At 40.7% G+C, this 22,475-nt stretch overlaps 1 protein-coding gene across 1 annotated transcript; it reads left to right on the forward strand.

Annotated features, from left to right (window-relative positions):
- Positions 1-2,907: 2,907 nt before the first annotated feature.
- On the forward strand, positions 2,908-10,827 carry LOC309974352 (SWI/SNF-related matrix-associated actin-dependent regulator of chromatin subfamily D member 2-like; the record flags this gene model as incomplete). The annotated part of the gene is given in 6 exon segments (XM_082858987.1): positions 2,908-3,029; positions 5,980-6,067; positions 9,299-9,390; positions 9,392-9,884; positions 9,886-9,990; positions 9,994-10,827. Coding segments are annotated over 6 exon segments (1,734 nt in total).
- Between the last annotated feature and the right edge of the window lie 11,648 nt (positions 10,828-22,475).

Consider the following 22,475-nt stretch of genomic DNA (forward strand, 5'->3'; position numbering starts at 1 on the left):
AATTGGAACGATACAGAGAAGATTAGCATGGCCCCTACACAAGGATGACATGCAAATTCATGAAGCGTTCCATATTTTTCCCACGCACATATGTTCACCTAATCTATGACAAAGGAGGTGAGAATATACAATGAAGAAAAGACAGTCTCTTCAATAAGTGGTGCTGGGAAAACTGGACAGCTACATGTAAAAGAATGAAATTAGAACACTCCCCAATACCATACACAGAAATAAACTCAAAATGGATTAAAGACCTGAAGGTAAGGCCAGACACTATAAAATTCTTAGAGGAAAACGTAGGCAGAACACTCTTTGACATAAATCGCAGCAGGATCTTTTTTGACCCACTTCCTAGAGTAATGAAAATAAAAACAAAAATTAACAAATGGGACCTAATGAAACTTAAAAGCTTTTGCACAGCAAAGGAAACCATAAAAGAGATGAAAAGACAACCCCAGAATGGGAGAAAATATTTGCAAATGAAGCAACTGACAAAGGATTAATCTCCAAAATATACAAACAGCTCATGCAGCTCAATATCAAAAACACAAACAACCCAATCAAAAAATGGGCAGAAGACCTAAATAAACATTTCTCCAAAGAAGATATACAGATGGCCAATAAACACATGAAAAAAATGCTTAACATCACTAATTATTAGAGAAATGCAAATCAAAACTACAATGAGGTATCACTTTACACTGGTCAGAATGGCCATCATAAAAAATCTACAAACAATAAATGCTGGAGAGGGTGTGGAGAAAAGGGAACCCTCCTGCACTGTTGGTGGGAATGTAAATTGATATAGCCACTGTGGAGAACAGTATGGAGGTTCCATAAAGAACTAAAAACAGAACTAACATACGACCCAGCAATCCCACTACTGGGCATATACCCAGAGAAAACCATAATTCAGAAGGACACATGCACCCCAATATTCATTGCAGCACTATTTACAATAGCCAGGACATGGAAATAACCTAAATGTCCATCAACAGAGAAATGGATAAAGAAGATGTGGTACCTATATACAATGGAGTATTAGCCATAAAAAGGAATGAAATTGGGTCATTTGTAGAGATGTGGATGGACCTAGAGTCTGTCATACAGAGTGAAGTAAGTCAGAAAGAGAAAAATGTATATCATATATTAACATATATGCAGAATCTAGAAAAATGGTATAGATGATCTTATTTGCAAAGCAGATGTAGAGAGACAGACGTAGAGAACAAATGTATGGACACCAAGGGAGGAAAGGGGGGATGGGATGAATTGGGAGACTGGGATGGATGTATATACACTATTGATACTATGTATAAGATAGATAACTAATGAGAACCTACTGTATAGCTCAGGGAACTCTACTCAGTGCTCTGTGGTGACCTAAATGGGAAGGAAATCCAAAAAAGTGGGTATACATGTATACATATATCTGATTCACTTTGCTGTACAGTAGAAACTCACACAACATTGTAAAGCAACTATACTCCAATAAAAATTAATTTAAAAAAAGAAATCATTTCCTATCTAAGGTCATGAAGATATTCTCTTTTTTATCCAGTACAAGTTTGATTTTTTTTTTGATATGTAAGTCTGTAACCCACCTGGAATTGATTTTTGTGTTAGGTGTGACAGGAGATCCAATTTTTTTTCTACAATAAATGTTGTCCAATAGTCCCAGAACCATTGTTGAAAATACTAGCCTTTCCCCTACTGCTCTGCAGTGTTACTTTGCCATATGTATATGGTTCCATTCCTAGACACTCTATTTTCTTCATTCCCCTGTCTGTTTGTCCTTGTGCTAATACCACAGGGTATAAATTAATGTAGACTTATATTAACTTGGCTATTCTTTAATCTTTGTAGTTCCATATAAATTTTAGAATCAACTTTTCACATTACACACACACACACACAAAAACCCTACTGCAATTTTTATTGGATTTGAATTAAATCCATAAATAAGTTTAGGGAAAAGACATTTGGGCAAATTTGAATCTTCTAGTCTATAACCAATATCTATTTCTCTATGTCAGTCTTTTTAGTTTATTTTAATAAAGTTTTATAGTTTTTTCCATAAATTTATTTCTAGATGTTTGATATTTTAATCCTAAGTGTCTTAAGCCTTTTCTCTTTTTCCAAGTCTTTCTCATACACAACAGAACTAACATTTTCCTTTCAAGGAAAGCATGCAGAAGCTTACTGATAAAACAATTGCACTCAAACAGGAATGCTGTTGCCCTTGACAACAATCTGGTCCACCAGCTAATTAGGCCATACCCTATACTGATGATATGCATGAAGCCACAGGCATCCAATCAGCAGAGTCAGTGGAAAATGGGAAATTATAGGCTAGGTCTACAAGAAGTATGCCTGGAAAATAGATGATGAGGAGTCCTGCTGCGTAGCATAAGAAGAGTAGTCTGAACACACTTGCTACAGTGGTGGTTGTCTTTATTTCAATGTAAATTATAAATGTATAGCTGTTTGTTTTATTATTTTCATCATTTTTCAATTTACAATAAACCCTGTTAGCGGTAATGAGTTCAAAAGAATGGAACAGTGTGTTTAATAAAAAAAATAAGTGCTACATCTTTATCTCTGAGAAAGTTAATGATGACCATGTAACTTGCAAAACTTGTCAACATTTACCAACCACTATGAAGGTCATAGTGATATCACTGAACACATACGAAGACACAAATCTGCTAAAGAATTCTCAGCTTCTGCAAAAATAGCTAAAAAGACTGAGTGGGAAAATAAGGATTCCACATGTGCTGCTGAAGAAAGTGCATTTACACAAGACTGTGATGCTTATCTTTCCAATTAGAGCCAATGCCTGTTCTTCTAAATGAATTTCACTCCTTTTGATTGCAGGCTTTTTGTGCACATTCAAGGAGGGGAGCAATGGCTGTGAAGGAGCCGGCTCCATTAGTAGCACCAGGACTTCACACACTCTTCGATGATGCCAACTTTACAGTGCTATTTCCAGATACTTTAAAGATTAAGAGACATACAGAGATTTTCAGGTGTGTATATGTACATCTATTAGTAAACTTGGCCTATTTCATACATATATTTGCATATGTTTCACTCTGATATGTCTAAGTGTGGATTTCTTTTTATTTGTCATCCTTAGGATATTTGAATCTGTGTATTTTATAAGTTACAGGAAATTCTCAGTCATTGTCTTCAGATATTCCACCTGTCACATTCTCTCTCTTTCCTCTCCTTCTTGGACTCCACTTATGGCAGCCCTTCTCATTGTATCCTCTATTTCTGTTACCCTTCCTTCAATATTTTCCATAAATTAGCTTCTCTCTACTTAATTGTGATTAATTTCTTCCATCATGTCATCCAGTTCACCAATTTTCTTATCAGTTTTGTCTAATCTGCTATTAAATTCATTCATTGTGCTCTTTATTTCAATTGTTGAAGTTAGTTCTAAAATATATACTTTAATGCGCTGTGTCACTCTTCATAATTTTCAGTTACCTGCCACGGTTTTATATTTGATGTTTATTTTCCCAGAACCATAGTAACCATAGTTTCATAGTTTTTGTCTGATAATTTCAGTATCTACAGTCTTTATGGATCTGCTCCTATTAACTGAGGTTTCTCACCTAGAGGAGTCTTGTCCTTTGGATCTAGATGTTCTTATTGTATGTTAAATATGTTATTTGAAAATTATTAGTAGTATCAATTTATTATCTTCCAAACAGGATTTTATAATGCTTTTGCCAAGCACCTGGGGAAATTAGGAATACAAGATCATTTGAATCCAAGTTCAGAGCTTGGGATTTTACACACACACACACACACACACACACACACTGACATATTATTCAGCTATGAAAAGGAAGGAAATCTTTCCATTTGCATCAACATGGGTGAAACTGGAGGACATAATGCTAAGTGAAATAAGCCAGACACATGAAGAAGATATTGTATGATCTTAATTATATGTGGAGTATTTTAAAAAAGAGTTGAATTCATTGAAACAGAGACTAGAACATAAGTTACCAGGGCTGGGCCAAGCAGGGAGGAGGGGAGGGGAAATAAGGGAGGTATTGGTCAAGGGTCAAGGGTATTGGTCAAAGTTGTTGGCCGTTATGTAGTATGAACAAGTCTAAAGAATAATATACAACATGATGACCATAGTTAATAATACTGTATTGAAATTGAAGATATGATAAGAGAGTAGATTTCAGGTGTTCTCATCACACACACACACAAATAACTATGTGAGGAGACAACATGCTGATTAGCTTAACTATAATAATCATTTCACTATACCCATATATATATATCAAATCATGATATTGTACACTTTAAACATACACAACTTTTGTTTAAAACTATATTTTAAAATGATTACATCCCAAGAGTCTGGAAAGAGTGTTGGATCCTTCTCAGGAGACCCGTCAGCAGTGCTCTGTGTGTCTCTTCTGATTTATCTCCTCTCACTCAACATCACACAGAATCTTCATCTATCTGGATATTAGAAAAAGTGCCTCTGACCCACAACATATTCTTCCAAATCTATCACTTAGGCCATAAATTCTGCCCACTGATCTCAGGACTAAGGCCTCTGATGCTCAAATTCCAGATTCTTACAACTCATAAGCCAAGACCTTCACTCTTGTTGCAGAGCCATGCTCTAAAAACCTTCCCTGGAGCTAATGAATGACCCTGAGTAAATGTAAGAAGGTCAAGACTTCAAGGTAAGAAGAGATAGGAAGACACACATGTCAAAGGAGTTAATCCGTTTACTGGAATATATTAAGCTTGTAGTTATCAGACTGTGCTCTACAGAACCCTAAGACATAATAATGATTTTTAAATTGCCACATTATTTGCTAATATAAACAGTGTATGTAATTTATCAGTAGAAACAGACTACACTGAAGTCTGCTTTCGTGTTGTTAGGACGAACAGTCTCTAGCCATTGAGCCACTGAAAGCTCAAGAAGCAACTTGCTGGAGCCCTGTCAAGTCCTCCCAGAATCTCCAGAGCTGGTTAGAGACAGAGCTTTTCCCTGGGGAGCCATTCAGTTGGGAGCATGGAGAGGGTCATGAAAAGGGCACAGGAAGGGCCACAGAACTGTACGCATTGTGAGAAAGCAAGAAAGTTCCACAATTTCTCAGACTTTGTTTCTTACACGTTAACGAAAAAAAGGGAATAGAGGGATTTCCCTGGCGGTTGTCCAGTGGTTTAGACTCAGCACTTCCACTGCAGGGGGCGAGGGTTCAATCCCTAGTCACAGAACTAAGATCCCACATGCCACAAACCGTGGCCAAAAAAAAGGGGGAGGGGATAGAAATCCCTGTTTCTCAGAGTTATTTGAGAATCAATGACCTAATATGTGCAGTAGAACATAGCACAGCACTGGACATGAAGTACTTAATGAGTGTCAGTCACCTGTCCTTGTCTTCCTTCTAACAAGTCTCCAGACCTCTTAGAAAGAAGTTTTCCAGCTCGTACTGAATCACAGCTTCCACAGAAGCTACTCTATCTATGTCCATATATGCAGAGCCATGAAAAAGGTAATTTTTGTGCTTAGGTTTGATGCCCTTAAGCACATCTTTTTCCAAACAGCTTCTCCTCATCTACCCATGCCTGCTAACCCAGCAGTACTTTACAGGGTTCCGATTGCTCTGACTCTAAAACAACCTACTTTTGCTTCTGATAGCCCATAACAGGAAACATTTTTATAGAGTATAACGGAGAGGCTGGCAGCATAATGGAGACTCTAGAACAAGACTTAAATGCTGCAGTTATCCGTCAGTCACACAACACAGAATGTCATGCATAAGAAACAGCTGATTTATTAGCCTGATGGAGCAGGCTGTGAATATGAAATGATAGGGTACAGCCACAGACCAGTTGCAGGAAAATGTGCAGTTGTGGGCCAACTCATGGGTGCCATTGACAATAATGCCAGAGATCAATTCTGACCAACACATGTTTATTTATCAGGAAAACTCTGAGAGATGACAAAGCACGAGAGCCAGCCAGCCCCACAGCGAAGACAACCAGTGTCCAGACTGAACTCTTTTGTCAGTTGGTAACAAATCTACTTTCCCCCGCGTGGTGATGCTACTAAATAAATAACATGAATAAAAATAAACTATTGGAAGCCTATTTCTCACATTACATTAGCGAGGATATTTGAGGATCTGTTTCATGGCTTTAATTCAGGCATATTCCCCCCCTCATCTTTTTCTGAAACAGCTAAATTTCTGTTTGTGACATTACCTATCTTAGGAATAGTTGTTTACGGCATGTGGAGAATGGGAATTGGTTAGCCAGCAAAACAAAAAGGGCAGATGATGTAAACATCGTAGGGCAGAAGTAAATGTGGGTGAGAGCTAAAAAGTTCAAAACTCCTCACCTTCTGAGCACCAATGCATTTCCTGAAAGGCAATCAAAAATGTACCACCTAGGGCTTCCCTGGTGGCGCAGTGGTTGAGAGTCCGCCTGCCGATGCAAGGAACACGGGTTCGTGCCCCGGTCCGGGAAGATCCCACATGCCGTGGAGCGGCAAAGCCCGTGAGCCATGGTCGCTGGGCCTGTGCGTCTGGAGCCTGTGCTCCACAACGGGAGAGGCCACAACAGTGAGAGGCCCGCGTACTGCAAAAAAAAAAAAAAAAAATGCACCACCTATACTTGTTTGAGAGTAGTAATCCCCACATTCCAGCTGAATGTTAAGTACATACAAATTTCTAAAGCCTCTCATAATATTATTTTGACATTTCCTTTTCAAAATAATACTTACGTGATTTCATTTTGACCTGTATAGTGACTTTTTGATCCATAAGGATGTCACAGAATAACATACTGCTGAAATCATCAAATTACTGAGTATGTGCCTCAGACTATGTCCAGCCAAACTGAAGTTGAGCATTTCATGGGAAAAAACCTTGCTCAATGACCTAGATATTTCCCATCTTAAAATTCTTTAAGATAGTATTTCAAGTCAATTTTTATTTCCCCGCACAATCCATGATTGTGCCATGATTTCCTATTTCATTTTGCCAGTATTCACACAACATTAGGTGTAACATTTTACAAGAACCCACCACAACCAGTTAAGCCTGACTGGCTCTATAGACAGTGACTTTACTTTCTGAACCAGAAATATTATAGGACACATGGGCTGCCAGCAGGGCAGAGCACTTTGTATCCAACCTGCATCCTTGAAACTGTCTCTCCTCCAACAAATGAGTCCTCAAAACTGCCACTGGAATTATCTTCATAAAACTGAAATCTGATCAAGCCACTCCAATGCTTTAACCCCTTTGAAATCTCTTCTTTTCCTGTAGGATAAAATCTAAACTTTTTGAGTGGGCAACAAAACTCCAAATAGCCTACCTCAAGACATCTCTTTCACCATTGCAGGTTCCATCCAGCCATTCCGAATTTCTCACCATGTCTTAACACAGCCTTTCCTAAATTCCATATCTTTGCACCTATATCCTCTCTCTGGAAATACTCTTCCCCACCACACAGACACACAGACACACACACACACACAGACACACACACACACACACACACACACACACACCCCACACGAGTGCATAAGCACATGTACTTATCCTTCAAGACAAATTCTTTCCCATGTTCTCCCACGCAGTTAGCTGTTTCTAAACAACTTATCTGTGCGTCTATCAAAGCATTCATCACATTTTATATCAACTTATCTATACATTTAGGTCCTCTCCTAAGCTGGAGTTCACTATAGTTTTAGATAAACTATATTAAGGAATAACTCTAAATTATAACTGCTGGATTATGGAGTCTGCTTTCTCCCCACTGTCATTAGGTGGGTTCTATCATGATCAAGACAACCACTTGGGGGAGATGTTGTAAAGATGTTACCAGCATAGGGTGGGTGAGGGGACAGACTAGTGAGTGACCTTTAATAACTCTAATAATGTTAATATCTGCAATAATTCTTCCAAACCTAAGATGATGAGTGCAACAACAGAAACAACCAGCATCAAAACAGCCTAGTTGTTTAATCAATAACCAGCAGTTGTAAAACCAGGGCTTCCATCAAGTTCCACTGTGTGGGAAGGCAGCATACTTACAGCTGTTCATTAAGTTGAAACTTCACATTAGATACAGCTTGGATTTAATAGCTGTGAATTTTCTATCTCTAGAAAGCTAATTAAAAGACCATCACTCCCCTTTTTGTTGGTTACTAAACAAGTTTAGGAAGTATACCTACTGAAGAAGTATGAGAAGTTAGAGAGGATTAATTTAGATAGGTGCTAATTCCAAAGAAGAGGAACAATAATAACAAAAAGCTTTTCTTTCCTTACACAGAAGTTCTCTTTGAATACAAATATAAACTCTAGGCAAAATGCTTTGGCCCAAATAATTAGACTCCTGCTGACAATCAGAGTCAGCGGTGGACTGATGTCATGCCAAAGGACACGCAGTCTGAGCCTTTAACGTGGAGTTCTAGGGCTAATTAGAAAAATTACACCATGCCACATCCAGTTCTGGAGTCTGTATTTCAGCTGCAGAAGGTGATAACAGTAATGTATGGTGTCACATCTTCAGTCTCAATCTAAGACAAAGAACAAAATACTTTTAAAAGAATTCCTGAAGAACAGAAGGGGTTTCAGCCTTACTTTCCTCTTCACAAACACCTAATAAAAGTGAGAGAAAACAGGGTTACCTTCAACAAGCAAATCTTTCTCATCCTCAATTTTCATCCACCTGATTTGCAAATTAATTTTTCCCCTCTCCTCCTGGAAGTAAAACAATAAAAACCTAAGCCTCTTCTAGTCAGTTTCCAGTATAATGCAATACAGTGCCAGCTTTTGTTCCCAGAGCCTAAAACAGGCTGGGGAACCGCAGATGTGCTCTCCAATGTCCATGGATGGCTGGAACTTAGAAAAGGTGCCTTCAGTTGACATAAGCTGTTTCAGCCTTGTCCAGAGTCTGAAGCCAGTTCTGTCCTGAGTGTCTCTCCTCAAACACTGGGGATACTGATCCTATTTGATTCTAAGCCCCAGTTTCCTACTAACTGCGACGACTTGAACTAGAATCCTGTCCTGCCTGTCCCTTCTCAGGAGGCTCCACACCACCGCAAGGATGCTAACACAGTTTTTCCAGAAGCAATCATCTAAACCAAACCTAGGTCATCAAAAAGCCATAGCCAAGAGGTAATCAGGAAAAAGAAGTTTCTAGGAGAAAAGAGGTCTCAGAAAGCATTGATCACAGACAGCATCTGATGAAAAATTTCCATTATCTCAGACAGTCAAAATTATCAAAATAACAGAGCCAGGCCGCCCTGGGAGCTCCGCCTCCGCCAGCGGGACCCAGCACGCTGCCTGGAGCGGTGGTCAGGGGGCCGAGGCCTGCTGGAGGCGTGGGGGGCTGCCGCCTTCCGCCCCAAGAACCCCACGGGCCCTGCGGCGCAGTACCAGAGGCCTGGCAGGTCACCAGGCAGTCAGATGCCCATGGCTGGCTTGCAGGTGGGACCCCCTGCCGGCTCCCCATTTGGCGCAGCTGCTCCACTTCGACCTGGCATGCCACTCACCATGATGGACCCATTCCGAAAACTCCTGCTTGTGCCCCAGGACCAGCCCCCGATGCCTGCCCAGCGCCGGGGGTTAAAGAGGAGGAAGGTGGCAGATAAAGTTCTACCTCAGCGAACGTGGGAGCTTGTCCCAGAGCCTCAGGCGTGCATGGATCTCTTGGCTTTTGAGCGGAAGCTGGACCAGACCATTGCTCGAAAGCGGATGGAGATCCAGGAGGCCATCAAAAGGCCTCTGACGCAAAAACGAAAGCTGCGGATCTATATTTCTAATATGTTCAGTCCCAGCAAGGCAGAAGGTGATAGTGCAGGAACCGCAGGGATCCCGGGGGGGAAACCCCGCAGGGGTCAAGGTGGCTTCCTGGGAACTCCGAGTAGAGGGAAAACTGCTGGATGATCTTAGGAAACAGACGAGGAAGTTTTCTTCATTCTTTTAGAGCCTCGTCATTGAGCTGGACAAGGAGCTGTACGGGCCTGACAACCACCTGCTGGAGTGGCACCGGATGCCCACCACCCAGGAGACAGATGGCTTCCAGGTGAAACCGCCTGGAGACCTCAACGTCAAGTGCACCTGCCTGCTCATGCTGGCTCATCAGCCTCCCCAGTACAAGTCGGACCCCCGACTGGGGAGGCTGCTGGGGGTGCACACGCAGACGAGGGCTGCCATCATGCAGGCCCTGCGGCTCTACATCAAACACAGCCAGCTGCAGGATGGCCACGAGCGGGAGTACGTCAACTGCAACCGGTACTTCCGCCAGATCTTCAGTTGTGGCCGACTGCGTTTCTCTGAGATTCCCATGAAGCTAGGCAGGTTGCCGCAGCATCCAGACCCCATTGTCGTCAACCATGTAATTAGCTTGGACCCTAACAACCAGAAGAAGACAGGCTGTTATGACATTGATGTGGAGGTGGATGACCCACTCAAGGCCCAGATGAGCAATTTTCTGGCCTCTACCACCAATCAGCAGGAGGTTGCCTCCCTTGATGTCAAAATCCATGAGACCATTGAGTCCATCAACCAGCTGAAGACCCAGAGGGATCTCATGCTCAGTTTTCGCACTGACCCCCAGGACTTCATCCAGGAATGGCTCCGTTCCCAGCACTGGGACCTCAAGATTATCACTGATGTGATTGGGAATCCTGAGGAGGAGAGACAAGCTGCTTTCTACCAAAAGCCCTGGGCCCAGGAACCAGTGGGGAGGCACATCATTGCCAAGGCGCAGCAGCAAAGGCAGGAACTGGAACAGGTGCTGGGAACCCACCTGATCTAATTGCTCAGGGATCCCTTCCTTTCTTCCCAGCCCTGGAGCCACCCCTTCCTCAGCCTGGAAGGGGACCACCCTCTGGGGCACAGACATGTAGGATGAGGGGGTGAGGGGTGTCTCCTGTCACTCTCTGCTCCCCAGCTTTAGTTTCATAAGTGTAGTGATAGGATTCCTTGTTGCTTGGTCCCCAAGGCCTTACTACTTACACGTTGGCTTTAATTGGATTCACAGCAGAGGCCTCCTCTGCCCCCTGCAGGCAGGCCCAAGTAGGACCTGGAGGCCGTGCTTTGACATCATAATGGAGACCTTTCAGAACCAAAGGCCCCTGGCTTTGCTTGTTTACTGGCCCCCTTGGGGCGAGTGTCAGCGCTGGCTCTGGGGAGCTTTGTGAGGAAGAGAGACACAGCTCACCCTCTTCCTAGCCTTTCCAAACCAAAGTTCTTTGCCATTCCTACCAGCCCAGCCTTGCTGCTGTTTTTTTTTTTTTTTTCCTTTCCTTTGGGTATTTGCAGTATTCGTGGAGCAGATTTTTCTATGCGGGAGCCACTTTTTTTGTACAGGGGTAAGCTTGGGTTTTTCAGGGACCCCTACTTGGTGGCTCCTTCCTCATTTTCTTTTCCCAATCTATGCAAGCGGCTCTGGCCGCCATCGTCTCCTGAGAAGCCAGAGGGCTGCCACCCAAGCTCTTAGGCCCACGGGTAATGCCTCCTAGAGGGAGGACACACTAGTTCTCTGGTGTGGCCTGAGGCATGGGTGTGTGTGGGCAGGGGGAGGTGCAGGGAAGGTGCAGGGGAGAGGTGGGGGGGGACTATCGTTGCCCTTCGGAGCTTGGTAAGGAGGGTAAACCTAGGGCTTGGCAAGTGCCACTTCTGGCAGGTTTGGAAATTTCCAAATAAATTTTTGTTTATTGGTGGTATAAATAAATAAATAAATAACAGAGCCATTACAAAGTTGCTCTTTCCTTATCAGTACATTTGAAGAAAATAACAGGTCTTGGTCTTAAGGTGTTCATTCAACTTACGGAGTTCAGTTCATCAGAAGCTCCACAATTTGTGTTTTCTAGTTGCCTCTTTCTGGAATCATTGAATATTTGAATATCTAGTGCTTATATATGAACCAAATGAAAGTTACTCTGAGACAAATATTACTCAAACCAAATTATTTTAATGTCAAGTATGTTAATAGTGGCTTTTCAAAAGTGTAAACATGGGGAGCTCAGAGAGCAAGTTTAAGCATTCCTTTATCAAATAAAAAACATGGGTTTTGGCCCATTTTTTCTGCTGGAACAATAGATATCCAAGTGATACGTACAGAGAAAGCGGCAGAGGTCATAACAGCTTTTGAATCTCATACTAGCCTGTTTCACTTCCTTCTCACAATTACCATTCTTCTTGTCTTTATCCTAGTGATAAAAACCAAAATAACACCTCCAAATCAGATATTGAAACCCAAGATTATTTATAGCTGCCCAATTTCTTATGACATAGGTACATTAGATTTGATCCAGTTCTGCATGACTAGGGAAATTAAGCATGAAGCACCTTCTTCAACCTACTTCTCTAGTATCTAGGATGCTTTGCAGCAATTCAACATGTGTATGCTTTCTCTTTGGTGGAAAAAAAAGAAAAACAAAGATGGCATCACCTGAAAAGCAAAAGAAGTGAGGGCCTAAGCCTGTGGAGGCAGCTTAATCACCTGCAAGCAGTTTATCATTCAACATAATAGCACAGGGCCTTAAAAAGCCTGCTCTGACACTCTCATTTGTCCTGTGATAGAATGCTCCCTGTATGGGAATTTAATATCCCCACTGCAATCAAACTTTGATGTGCACAGAATGTGTCTGTCATCTGTAAGCTGGAAGTCACAGTGCAACCCACTTCGCTGACCAGGACAGGGCCAGTCTGTTTCCCACAGGAAGGTTCTCAACCTCAGTTAGCACCTAAGACACAACGTTGGACACCCAGACCCCACCTCAGAATGCCCGAGACTAGGGCCTGGGCATTTTTTTCAAAGCTACACAGTGATTCTGTCACAGAGCTGCATCGAGAATCGCAGGGATGCAGTGTTGACCTTTCAGTGTCGTTGCTGGTGCATTGTTTTAAAATTCAGTCCAGGGACTGGGTGTATACTGCCTTCCAGAAAATGAAGGCAGCCTCTTTTGTGGAGGCTACATAATAGTTTTCCCTGGGGGTGATCAGCCCCCCGGGGAAACTCTGTGATGGAGCGTAAATCTCCCTTTTCATACAAACAAGCCAATCTCCTGGCTGTTCTGCTCCTCATTAGCCTGGGACAAAATCTCTTGTTCCAGGCAAAGTAGGTGTTATTATCATCATTTTATAAATAAAGAAATGGAAACCCTGAGAGGTAGAATGACTTGCCGACTTTCATACTACAGACTAAAAAGTGACTGGTTCAAAATGAGGATTAAGATTTTCTACCTCTAAGCTTTTTTCTGATTTTAAAATGTATTTTCTATTGTGTTAGGTTCACATGCAAACAAAATCTCAGGGTTAGGAAAGCAGGATGTCCTCTTTAAAAAAATAAAAAGCAGTTTATTTTAGAAAAGTGGTTCTCAGAATGTGGTTTCTGAATGAGCAGCTTGAGAATCACTTAGGGATTTGTTAGAAATGCAAATTCTCAGCCCACACCCTAGACGCAGAAAATGAGAACCTTTGGGTGTGGGCTAGCTCTCCAGGCATTTCTGAAATTTTAAGAACCACTGTTTTAGACAAAAGCCAAACTATAAACCCTTTCCCCCAAATTTTGTTGAAATAGAATCTCATAAATATATTTTTTTAAAAACTCAAAGGTAAAGTCAGAGAGAAGTAATAGTTTTTGGAGAAGTAAATATGCTTGGTTGCCAGAGGTGGAGTCTTCTTGGCTGGAAAATAATCATTAGACAATTGTGGGAAATCATCCCCAAATATTTTTCTCTCTTGAGAAGACATTTAAGTAAAAGTTAAGGCCAACAGGCAGAAACAGTTTAAAGGAAATATGTTAAGTAAAGAAAGAGAATTCTCTGGCAAGGAAGGTACTAGGGCTTAATTAGGTCCTCAAACTAGCAGAAAAAATGAAAAAATGCCCTTAGGAGAGAGGTGGACAGGGTTACCAAATCTGTTTTCCTTTCCACAAAACTGTTTTCCTTTCCACTTGAGTACACAGCCCAGACTCCCTGGTAGTAGAGTGTGGCCCCAGGACTGAGTTCTGACTCCTGCAATATTAGTAGAAGGGGTGGACGCTACTTCCAGCCCAGCCCATTAAAATAAAAAATCTCTGTCGGGCTTCCCTGGTGGCGCAGTGGTTGAGAGTCCGCCTGCCGATGCAGGGGACATGGGTTCATGCCCCGGTCCAGGAAGATCCCACATGCTGCAGAGCAGCTAGGCCCGTGAGCCATGGCCGCTGAGCCTGCACGTCCGGAGCCTGTGCTCCGCAACAGGAGAGGCCACAACAGTGAGAGGCCCGCGTACCGCAAAAATAAATAAATAAATAAATAAATAAAATCTCTGTCATAATGCTCACTCTTCTTTCTTCTCACATTGGCCTACTGGAAGCAGAGGATTCAGCAGAAACCTCCATGACTTTAAGGGACAGTAGATCCACAAGCTAGAAGGACCCAGAGTTCATAAGTCACCCTAGGGAATGCCACTACCACACACCTACACCAAAACACTATATGAATGAGACAAATTCCCACTGGGCTAAGCCAGTGAAGTCTGGGGTTTGTTACAGACAGCATCTACCTTGTGTAATCTAAGTCTTTGCGAGAGTGACTAAAATAAATGCATTTTTAGTCAAAGCAGCAATATTTCATGCCGAGTTCTGATGCCTGCACCTCAAATGGCTATAGAGCAGTAGCTACGGAATTCCCTGTAGATCAAAAAGTGCCCCTGTAAGTAGCAGCCAAGTGCACCTGCACCTTGTGTTCTCTGTGAGTCCTCCCAGATAACACAGGGTCTCACTGCTCCTCTTTACCAGATTGCCCCTTCTGGAATTTGCCATTATATCCACGTGATGTTTAGAAGACAGAAAGGTGATCTATTTAGGGTCTATATTTTAAGTCTAACACTAATAATTGACCACAAACATTGTTCATGATGAGTATGTTTTCAGAAATCTCTACTTCTCTCCTCAGTCCCACCTTTTGTTATGACATCCCCATTTTCCCTTAATGCCCTATTATCTATCTTCCTTGAAGATGGCATACCTCTTGTTCAATATTCATTCATTGCTTAAAAAATTATATGTCCAGTGGGGGAAATAGACAACTCATCTTTTCAGTCTGTACACAGCTTCTGACATGGATGAGTCTTCCATCACACAAGTCTCTCCTGGTTTATTCCTATTCTCTGGCGCTTCCTCCTCTCTCTGCTTTGCATGACCATCCTTCTCTATCCAATAATTAAATGATATTAAGTGATGGAACTTCCTCAAGTCTCTGTCTTAGCCTTCCTCTCTCTCCAATTTCTATATTCAGGCTCTTATATCGACATCAACAACTTCTACTTTTGCCCACCTACACATGACTCTCAAATCTGTGAATATTTCTCAGGTACAGACCTTTCTTTGGCGTTCCAGACTCACATAACCAATTACCTACTAAACGTGTCTACTTGGATATCTCAAAGGCATTTTAAACACAACGTAACACACAATTGAATTCATTGTTTCCAGCCTCATACCCCACCTCCACGTCTTCTTACAGTGACCATTATCAGTGAACGACACAAGCTTCCATTCTGATAAGCAAGCCAGACATCTAAGGATCATCCTAGTCACCTCCCTCTTTCTTGCCCCTGATAGCTACTCCAAAACCACATCTTACTGATTTCACTTCCAAAATACCTCCTGAATCTGTATACTGCACCACATCTCCTCTACAGTATCCCAACCCAAACTGCCCACATCTCTTGCTTGAATGATGGCATTGCTTTTCCTTTTTAAACCACCACCAAATAGTCCATTCTCTACAATGCACAGTGATTTTTTTCAAATTGCAAATCTGATCCCATCATTCCACTACTATTTAAAACTTATCAGAGGCTCTCCATCAATGCTAGGCTAAAGATACAAACGCTTAACATTGCCCACAAGACCCTACCTTGGCCTAGATCCCATCTGCCTGCCCAGCCTCATCTCAAAACCACCCTTTCACTTTCCCTCTGCAAACCAACCACACCGGTTTTTTCCTTGAATGGGCATGTTCCCTCCAACCACAGAACCTGGAACATACAAATTCCTTGGTCTCAAACAATTTCCTTACTTGTCTCATCTCCCTTTCACTTCTACTTTTAGATTTGATCTCACCTTGTTTCCCTTTCTCAGGGACCCTAGTGTAACCTCCATTTTATGGTTAATGGCCCATTACTAAGTCCTCCTAGAATGGCTCTATCTCCACACTAATGATAGCTGTAAATTTGCATTAAATTGTAGGATTCTTTGCTTAATGTCTATTGCCCTTGCTAAACTACAAGCTGCCCCGCAAAATCAGGAACCATGTCCACTTCTGTCCCACCACTGTACCCTAAGTCTCTCACTCATTTAACAAATATTTATGTGTCAGGAAATATTCTAGGTGCTAAGGACATAGTAATAACAAGACAGAGAAGTTTCCACCTGTTGTGGTATGTACATTGTAGTAATAGGAGACAGAAAATTAAAAAAATATTTTTTAAAATAAGAAAAATAATAGGTAATAATAAGTGCTATGCAGAGAATTCAAATAGGATCATATGACACAATGTGATTAAGATGTTTATTTCAGATTGAAAGAAAACCTTTTTGGAGTGGTGAAATTGAAAATTTTAGTTAAAATGAAACCAGTCATGTGAAGACTGATGAGGATAACCCTCCAGGAAGAGGGTTGTAAGATGGGAGCCAACACCTGACACAGGCTAGACTCATTATGAATGTTTAATAAATATTAATAGACTGTTGTCAGATAAGCAGGGCCCAGTGAGGGGCTACTAACCCAGGCTTCTCTTCTTTAGCCTATGAGAGATGTAGGGGACAAAAGAAAAAGGGGCAGGTGACATGAATGGTGTCTGTTATAGTTGCTGTTGACTGATAGATCCCCAGTGCTGCTTTCCAGGGAAGCGAGATATGACACATTGATTTTTGTAATTTCTATTGTGAGACGGGGATGACTGGTCTTAGTGACAAGAACGATTAAGTAACTTGCACACAGTAAGACTCTGGACAGGCTGAAGGAAAAGCTGTATCTGCTGTAACTATTACTGTTTTACTCAAATTATAGCTGACTCCAAGACCTGGCTTTGAACTTGGCACAATATGGTTAAAACTATTTTCTTGATTTAGAGGTTCTCCTTTCAAAGTTAAGCTAAGTGTGCAAACAAATTCATAATATCTAGAAGATATTACAAACATAAAATATATTTTTTAAGTCTAGGATCATCTCATGTCTTCTTCCCTGCCCTTGCGTGCTCTCTCAAATTGCAATTGTCCTTGGTTCTTTTTCTCCTCCTCTAACTGTGGAGTAACAATAAAACTTTACACACTGAATGATGAATAAGACATGTTCTTCCCCAGGCAGAAAAGGAGATCAAAGCAAACTATGTTACTCAAACCATCAGTCTTTTTCAAAAGCAAATGTTTCTTCCCAGGATGAACTAAAATATTTAAGGTTTCAAGAAAATATGGTCTGGAAAGTCCTTTAAAGTTGTTGTTCAATTACATAAGTAAATTGTTCTATAGAATAAGAGTTTTAAAACAATCAGGTTTCAGATTTTTTTCTACATGACTGTGTGTGTGTGTGTGTGTGTGTGTGAGAGAGAGAGAGAGAGAAAGAGAGAGAGAGAGAGAGAGAGAGAGAGAGAGATAAGAAAGAGAGGGACTTTGGAAATTTTCTAAATAAAACTGTAAATGAAAGAGCCTTTGCGGCTTTCTTTTTGAAAGATAATTTTTGATGACAAAACTTGAAGATGCTTCAGTTACTACAGATCATTATCATTAATGAACTAATAATCAACCTTACGCTAACCAAATCAACTTATTCAATGGCAGTTCCTTTGGGAAATTTACTTATTTTCCCTGCTTTTCAACATCCTAGTCTGTAAGAGGGTGATAACATCACCTCCCTCACATTTAGATAATGCCGACAGCATCTAATACGTAGGCTACGAGTGGAAAGTGCAAAGGTAAAGATAAAAATTTCTATTACCATGATGTCTTCCTATGAGGAGAATAAGACTTTACAACTTGAAGGTAGGCAGTAGGAAACATATTTGGATTAAGTACATGATCCACAGGGTACTGACATCACCAGTCAGTTGGTTTTCTGAGAACGTGACATAAGAAGTTGTTTTCCACTCTAGCTGATCATCAGAATCACCTGGGGAGTGTTTTCAAAAGTACAGATCCCCAAGGGACTCTGATAGTCAACCAGGTTTGGGAACAGCAAGTTGGAGGACATATTATAATGACTAATACTCTAGAGTATTTTTCACACATTATCTCTTATAAAGCTCATGACAACTCTTACTGTATTGAAAGGAGAACAGAATTTGCAGTCAAAACGACTGGACTTTAGCTCCCACCTAGTCACTTTTTTTTTCTCTCTCTAGTGGTGGTGCACGGGATTCTCTCTAGTTGTGGTGTGCGGGTTTTCTCTCTCTGGTTGTGGCACACAGGCTCCAGGGTGTGTGGGCTCTATAATTTGTGGCACGCGGGCTCTCCCACTGAGGTGCGCGAACTCAGTAGTTGTGACTCGCAGGCTTACTTGCCCCGTGGCATGTGGGATCTTAGTTCCCCAACCAGTGATCAAACCCACATCCCCTGCATTGGAAGGCAGATAGATTCTTTACCACTGGACCACCAGGGAAGTCCCCCAACCATGTCACTTTTTAGTGCACAAAAACTTAACTACTGTGATTCTCACTTTCTTCACCTATAAAATGAAAATTAAATGTAGTTATATCTGCCCTGCATGCCTGCTAGACCTTTTTTAAATGCCAAAGCACCTGAAAATATAAAGCATAATTATTAAAAATGAGAAATGGTGTCATTAGTTGGGGTGGGTTATGTGTCCTGAGTGTCTTTATTAAACAGTAAAGCTAAATAAAAATCTGGGCATCTGAAGGAAGATGTGTAAGTATCTATGTGTATATGCAAAGATATGTGAGTGTGTTTATGACAATATTAGAGATAAGTTGTACCAAAAAGATTTTAGATGGTATCTACTTTAACAGCACTCATTTTTTTTCAAGTTTTCCAATTGGCTGAATGAATTCAGATTGAGTGTTAAAAGAAATATCTCAGGGGCTTCCCTGGTGGCGCAGTGGTTGAGAATCTGCCTGCTAATGCAGGGGACACGGGTTCGAGCCCTGGTCTGGGAGGATCCCACATGCCGTGGAGCAACTAGGCCCGTGAGCCACAACTACTGAGCCTGCGCATCTGGAGCCTGTGTTCCTCAACAAGTGAGGCCGCGATAGTGAGAGGCCCGTGCATCACGATGAAGAGTGGCCCCTGCTCGCCACAACTAGAGAAAGCCCTCACACAGAAATTAAGACCCAACACAGCACAAATAAATAAATTAATTAATAAAACAAAGGACTAGTCTTTAAAAAAAAAAAAGAAATATCTCAGTTTTAAATCTGAACTCTGGAAGAAAATTCATCTTCTAGAATGAAAGACAATATTTATACATTAAATTAAAGTATTTGGGAAAACTACTGTCATTCTTTAACTTTAACTTTTGCATTGTGAACTATTCTAAGAGTGTTTATAATAAGAAACCATAATGGGATTCTCACCCCTCCTCTATATTTAATTTTTGCTTGGTTTTACTTTAATAGTTTCCATTCTTCTAAATAACCACCTAAATTAGATTTTATAGTAAATGGGAGCACTTATAAAAGAAAAGAACAAAATTAAAAAGTCATGTGGTTTTTAGTGCATACGCTACAGAAATGAATATTTTTCCTGTGGATACAGAATCAGTTTTCACTTATGAGCCTAGATTATGGTTTATAAGACAATTACAATGGTTATGTGAAATGAGCATATAACTAGAATGCCAGCTTTAAGAAGAATGTGTATTACACTTCATCTGGAGAATAGACAGTGACCACTTATGGTCTAAGAGTAAAATATCCTCCTATTATTTTCTTAACTCTGGACATTAAAAATTAGAGTACAGGTGGAAAGAGCAAGGACATAAAAATGACACACTTTCTGAGACCAAAAATTATCCACATAAAATGAGTAAGAGCCATTGGCACCTAGAAAACATCCCAGAAGCAATCAGGAGACAGTCCATTGAAAAGGTAGTCACTGTAAAATTGGATATTGACATTGTAAAGATGTTTGGAAGGTATTTCAGTGAGGTAGAAAACTGTAATAGTTGAGTTTGGGGCCAACGCAGGGACTACAGAAAGGAGAGTTGGAAGAAAATATTTTAGTCATGTGCCTCAGCCATGTCCAATGAAAGAGATAATCTGTTTGTTTGTTTTTCTTAAAATCCAAATTATGAGAAAAACAAAAAACAGAATTTTATCAAGCTAATATATATCAAAGTTATTCCTAAAAATCCATTCCCTTTGCTTTAAACCTGAATTTCTCAAGCTCTATTTTCTTATGCCATTTGGTTTCTTAAGTGAACCCAGCCACAGAGAAACCTCAACTATAATTAGCAAAATATATCTCCTGTTGTAAATCAATATTAACTTTCTGAATTCAAAGAGGTCTCTTGAGAGTATGGTTAATGTCAACAAATCTCCCAAAGACTGATGAAACAGAGGATGCAGAGGAGTAATATAGAGGTAACTATGAAAAAATATAGTAACCAAGAAGCACCATCTGTCTGCCTAAAACACACAGTCACATGCACAAATACATGCAAAGAACACCTTCAAATCTGAAAAGTCTTGGACCTCTGGAAATATACCCTCAAAATTGGGATTGCCAAATTTAGCAAATAAAAATACAGGATTCCTAGTTAAATTTGGATTTCAGATAAACAACAAAAAAATTATTAGTATAAACACGCCCCATGCAATATTTGCGACATACTTATGTTAAAATACTATTTGTTGCCTATCTGAAATTTAAATTTAACTGGGCCTCCTGCATTTTATCTGGCAACCCTACATAAAATTCTGTGTACTCAAATTTTAAAAACACACTAAAAATTAAATGCTGTCACTTTAGACAAATAACTGTCCCCAGCAATCATAACCCTATCACAGATTTCATGACTGAAATCATATGATGGTCCTCTGATTAGAGATGAAGATCCAGATGATCCTGAATATAAATATTTATCATTAAATGCAAACACAAAAATTTAAATTCTCATTCTGAAGATCAGAGACTATGTCCTCTCATCCCCCAAGGTAATCCTGGGACCATGGTGTGTTATCAGGGTTCTCCAGAGAAACAGAACCAGCAAGAGAGACTGCTTGTGGAGGTTGGCATGTCCAAAATCTGCAGGGTAAGCCGGCAGGCTGGAGACCCAGTGAAGAGTTTCAATTCAAGTTCAAAGGCTGTCAGCTAGCAGAATTCCCTCTTCTGGGAAGGTCGATCTTTTTCTATCAAGGCCTTCAATTGACTGAATGAGGCCCACCCACATTACGGAAGGTAATCTGCTTCACTCAAAGTCTAGTGATTTAAATGTCATTCTCATCTAAAAAGACACTGTCACAGAAACAACTAGAAAAATGTTTTACCTAATATCTCAGTACAGTGGCCGAACCAAGTTGACACATAAAATTAACCATCATACTCAGTTGGCTCTACATCATACTATAGTACACTGCACACCACATTTCCCACCAGAATCACAGTGACCCTCATCACCTGGCTTCTCTCCTGATACCCCAGTCTATATACTGATTCTCAATCTTTAGAGAATCTAAATATCACCTGAGAAGTGTCTAAGTAACACCTGAGACGTTTGTTAAAAATGAAATAGCTGAGCCCCCAATATATTAAGTCTGGAGTGGGATCAAGAAATCAGAATTTTTAATAAGCACCCAGGAGATGTTTGGGGACCACTCTTTGAAAATACCACAATATTGAGTATAACTCAACGCAATATAGGATTTTAGTTAGAGTGAGGTATGTGGCAAAGACCTACAAATCACAGCTGAGTCAATTAGTTTCCATGTTCTTCACATCTGTATCTGTGGAATCTATAGTTCTTTATTCAATTGAGCATTCCGTGTGCAATAAAATTTAGTGAGAACACCAGTAGGAATCCCCATAACTCTATCTTCCCTACTAACTCAATCCTTTTCTAGCTAGCCTCAAGGGAGTCGGTCTGGACTAAAAGTGTCCAGTGGGTCTGCCCCAGGAGAGACTCAAATTATTCCTGATTTGAATTCCTACACAAAGGTCCAGAGTAGTGAGAGTCACTGACCAAAACAACAAATTCAGGTAAGTCATATAATTGTTTTTACAAGCAACATCAAATTACTGAATTCAGGCTTATTTCTCTATGGTCCTTCCACCCTTTAACAAGATTTCATCTGCCTCATTTTTATGATGTTAAAATGCATCTTAGAACCAAGAATATAATGAGCTTTCATGTTAGAATTCTGATGATGATAGTAGTGACGTGTATCAGGAACTGTGAAGGGTCTGAGATTTCAATTTACTTGCAAACAAACAAGTTTCATGGATGTTGCTAAAGACATGAG

Source organism: Leucopleurus acutus, assembly GCF_964270905.1.
Source record: "Leucopleurus acutus genome assembly, chromosome: 2".
Classification (NCBI taxonomy): Eukaryota; Metazoa; Chordata; class Mammalia; order Artiodactyla; family Delphinidae; genus Leucopleurus; species Leucopleurus acutus.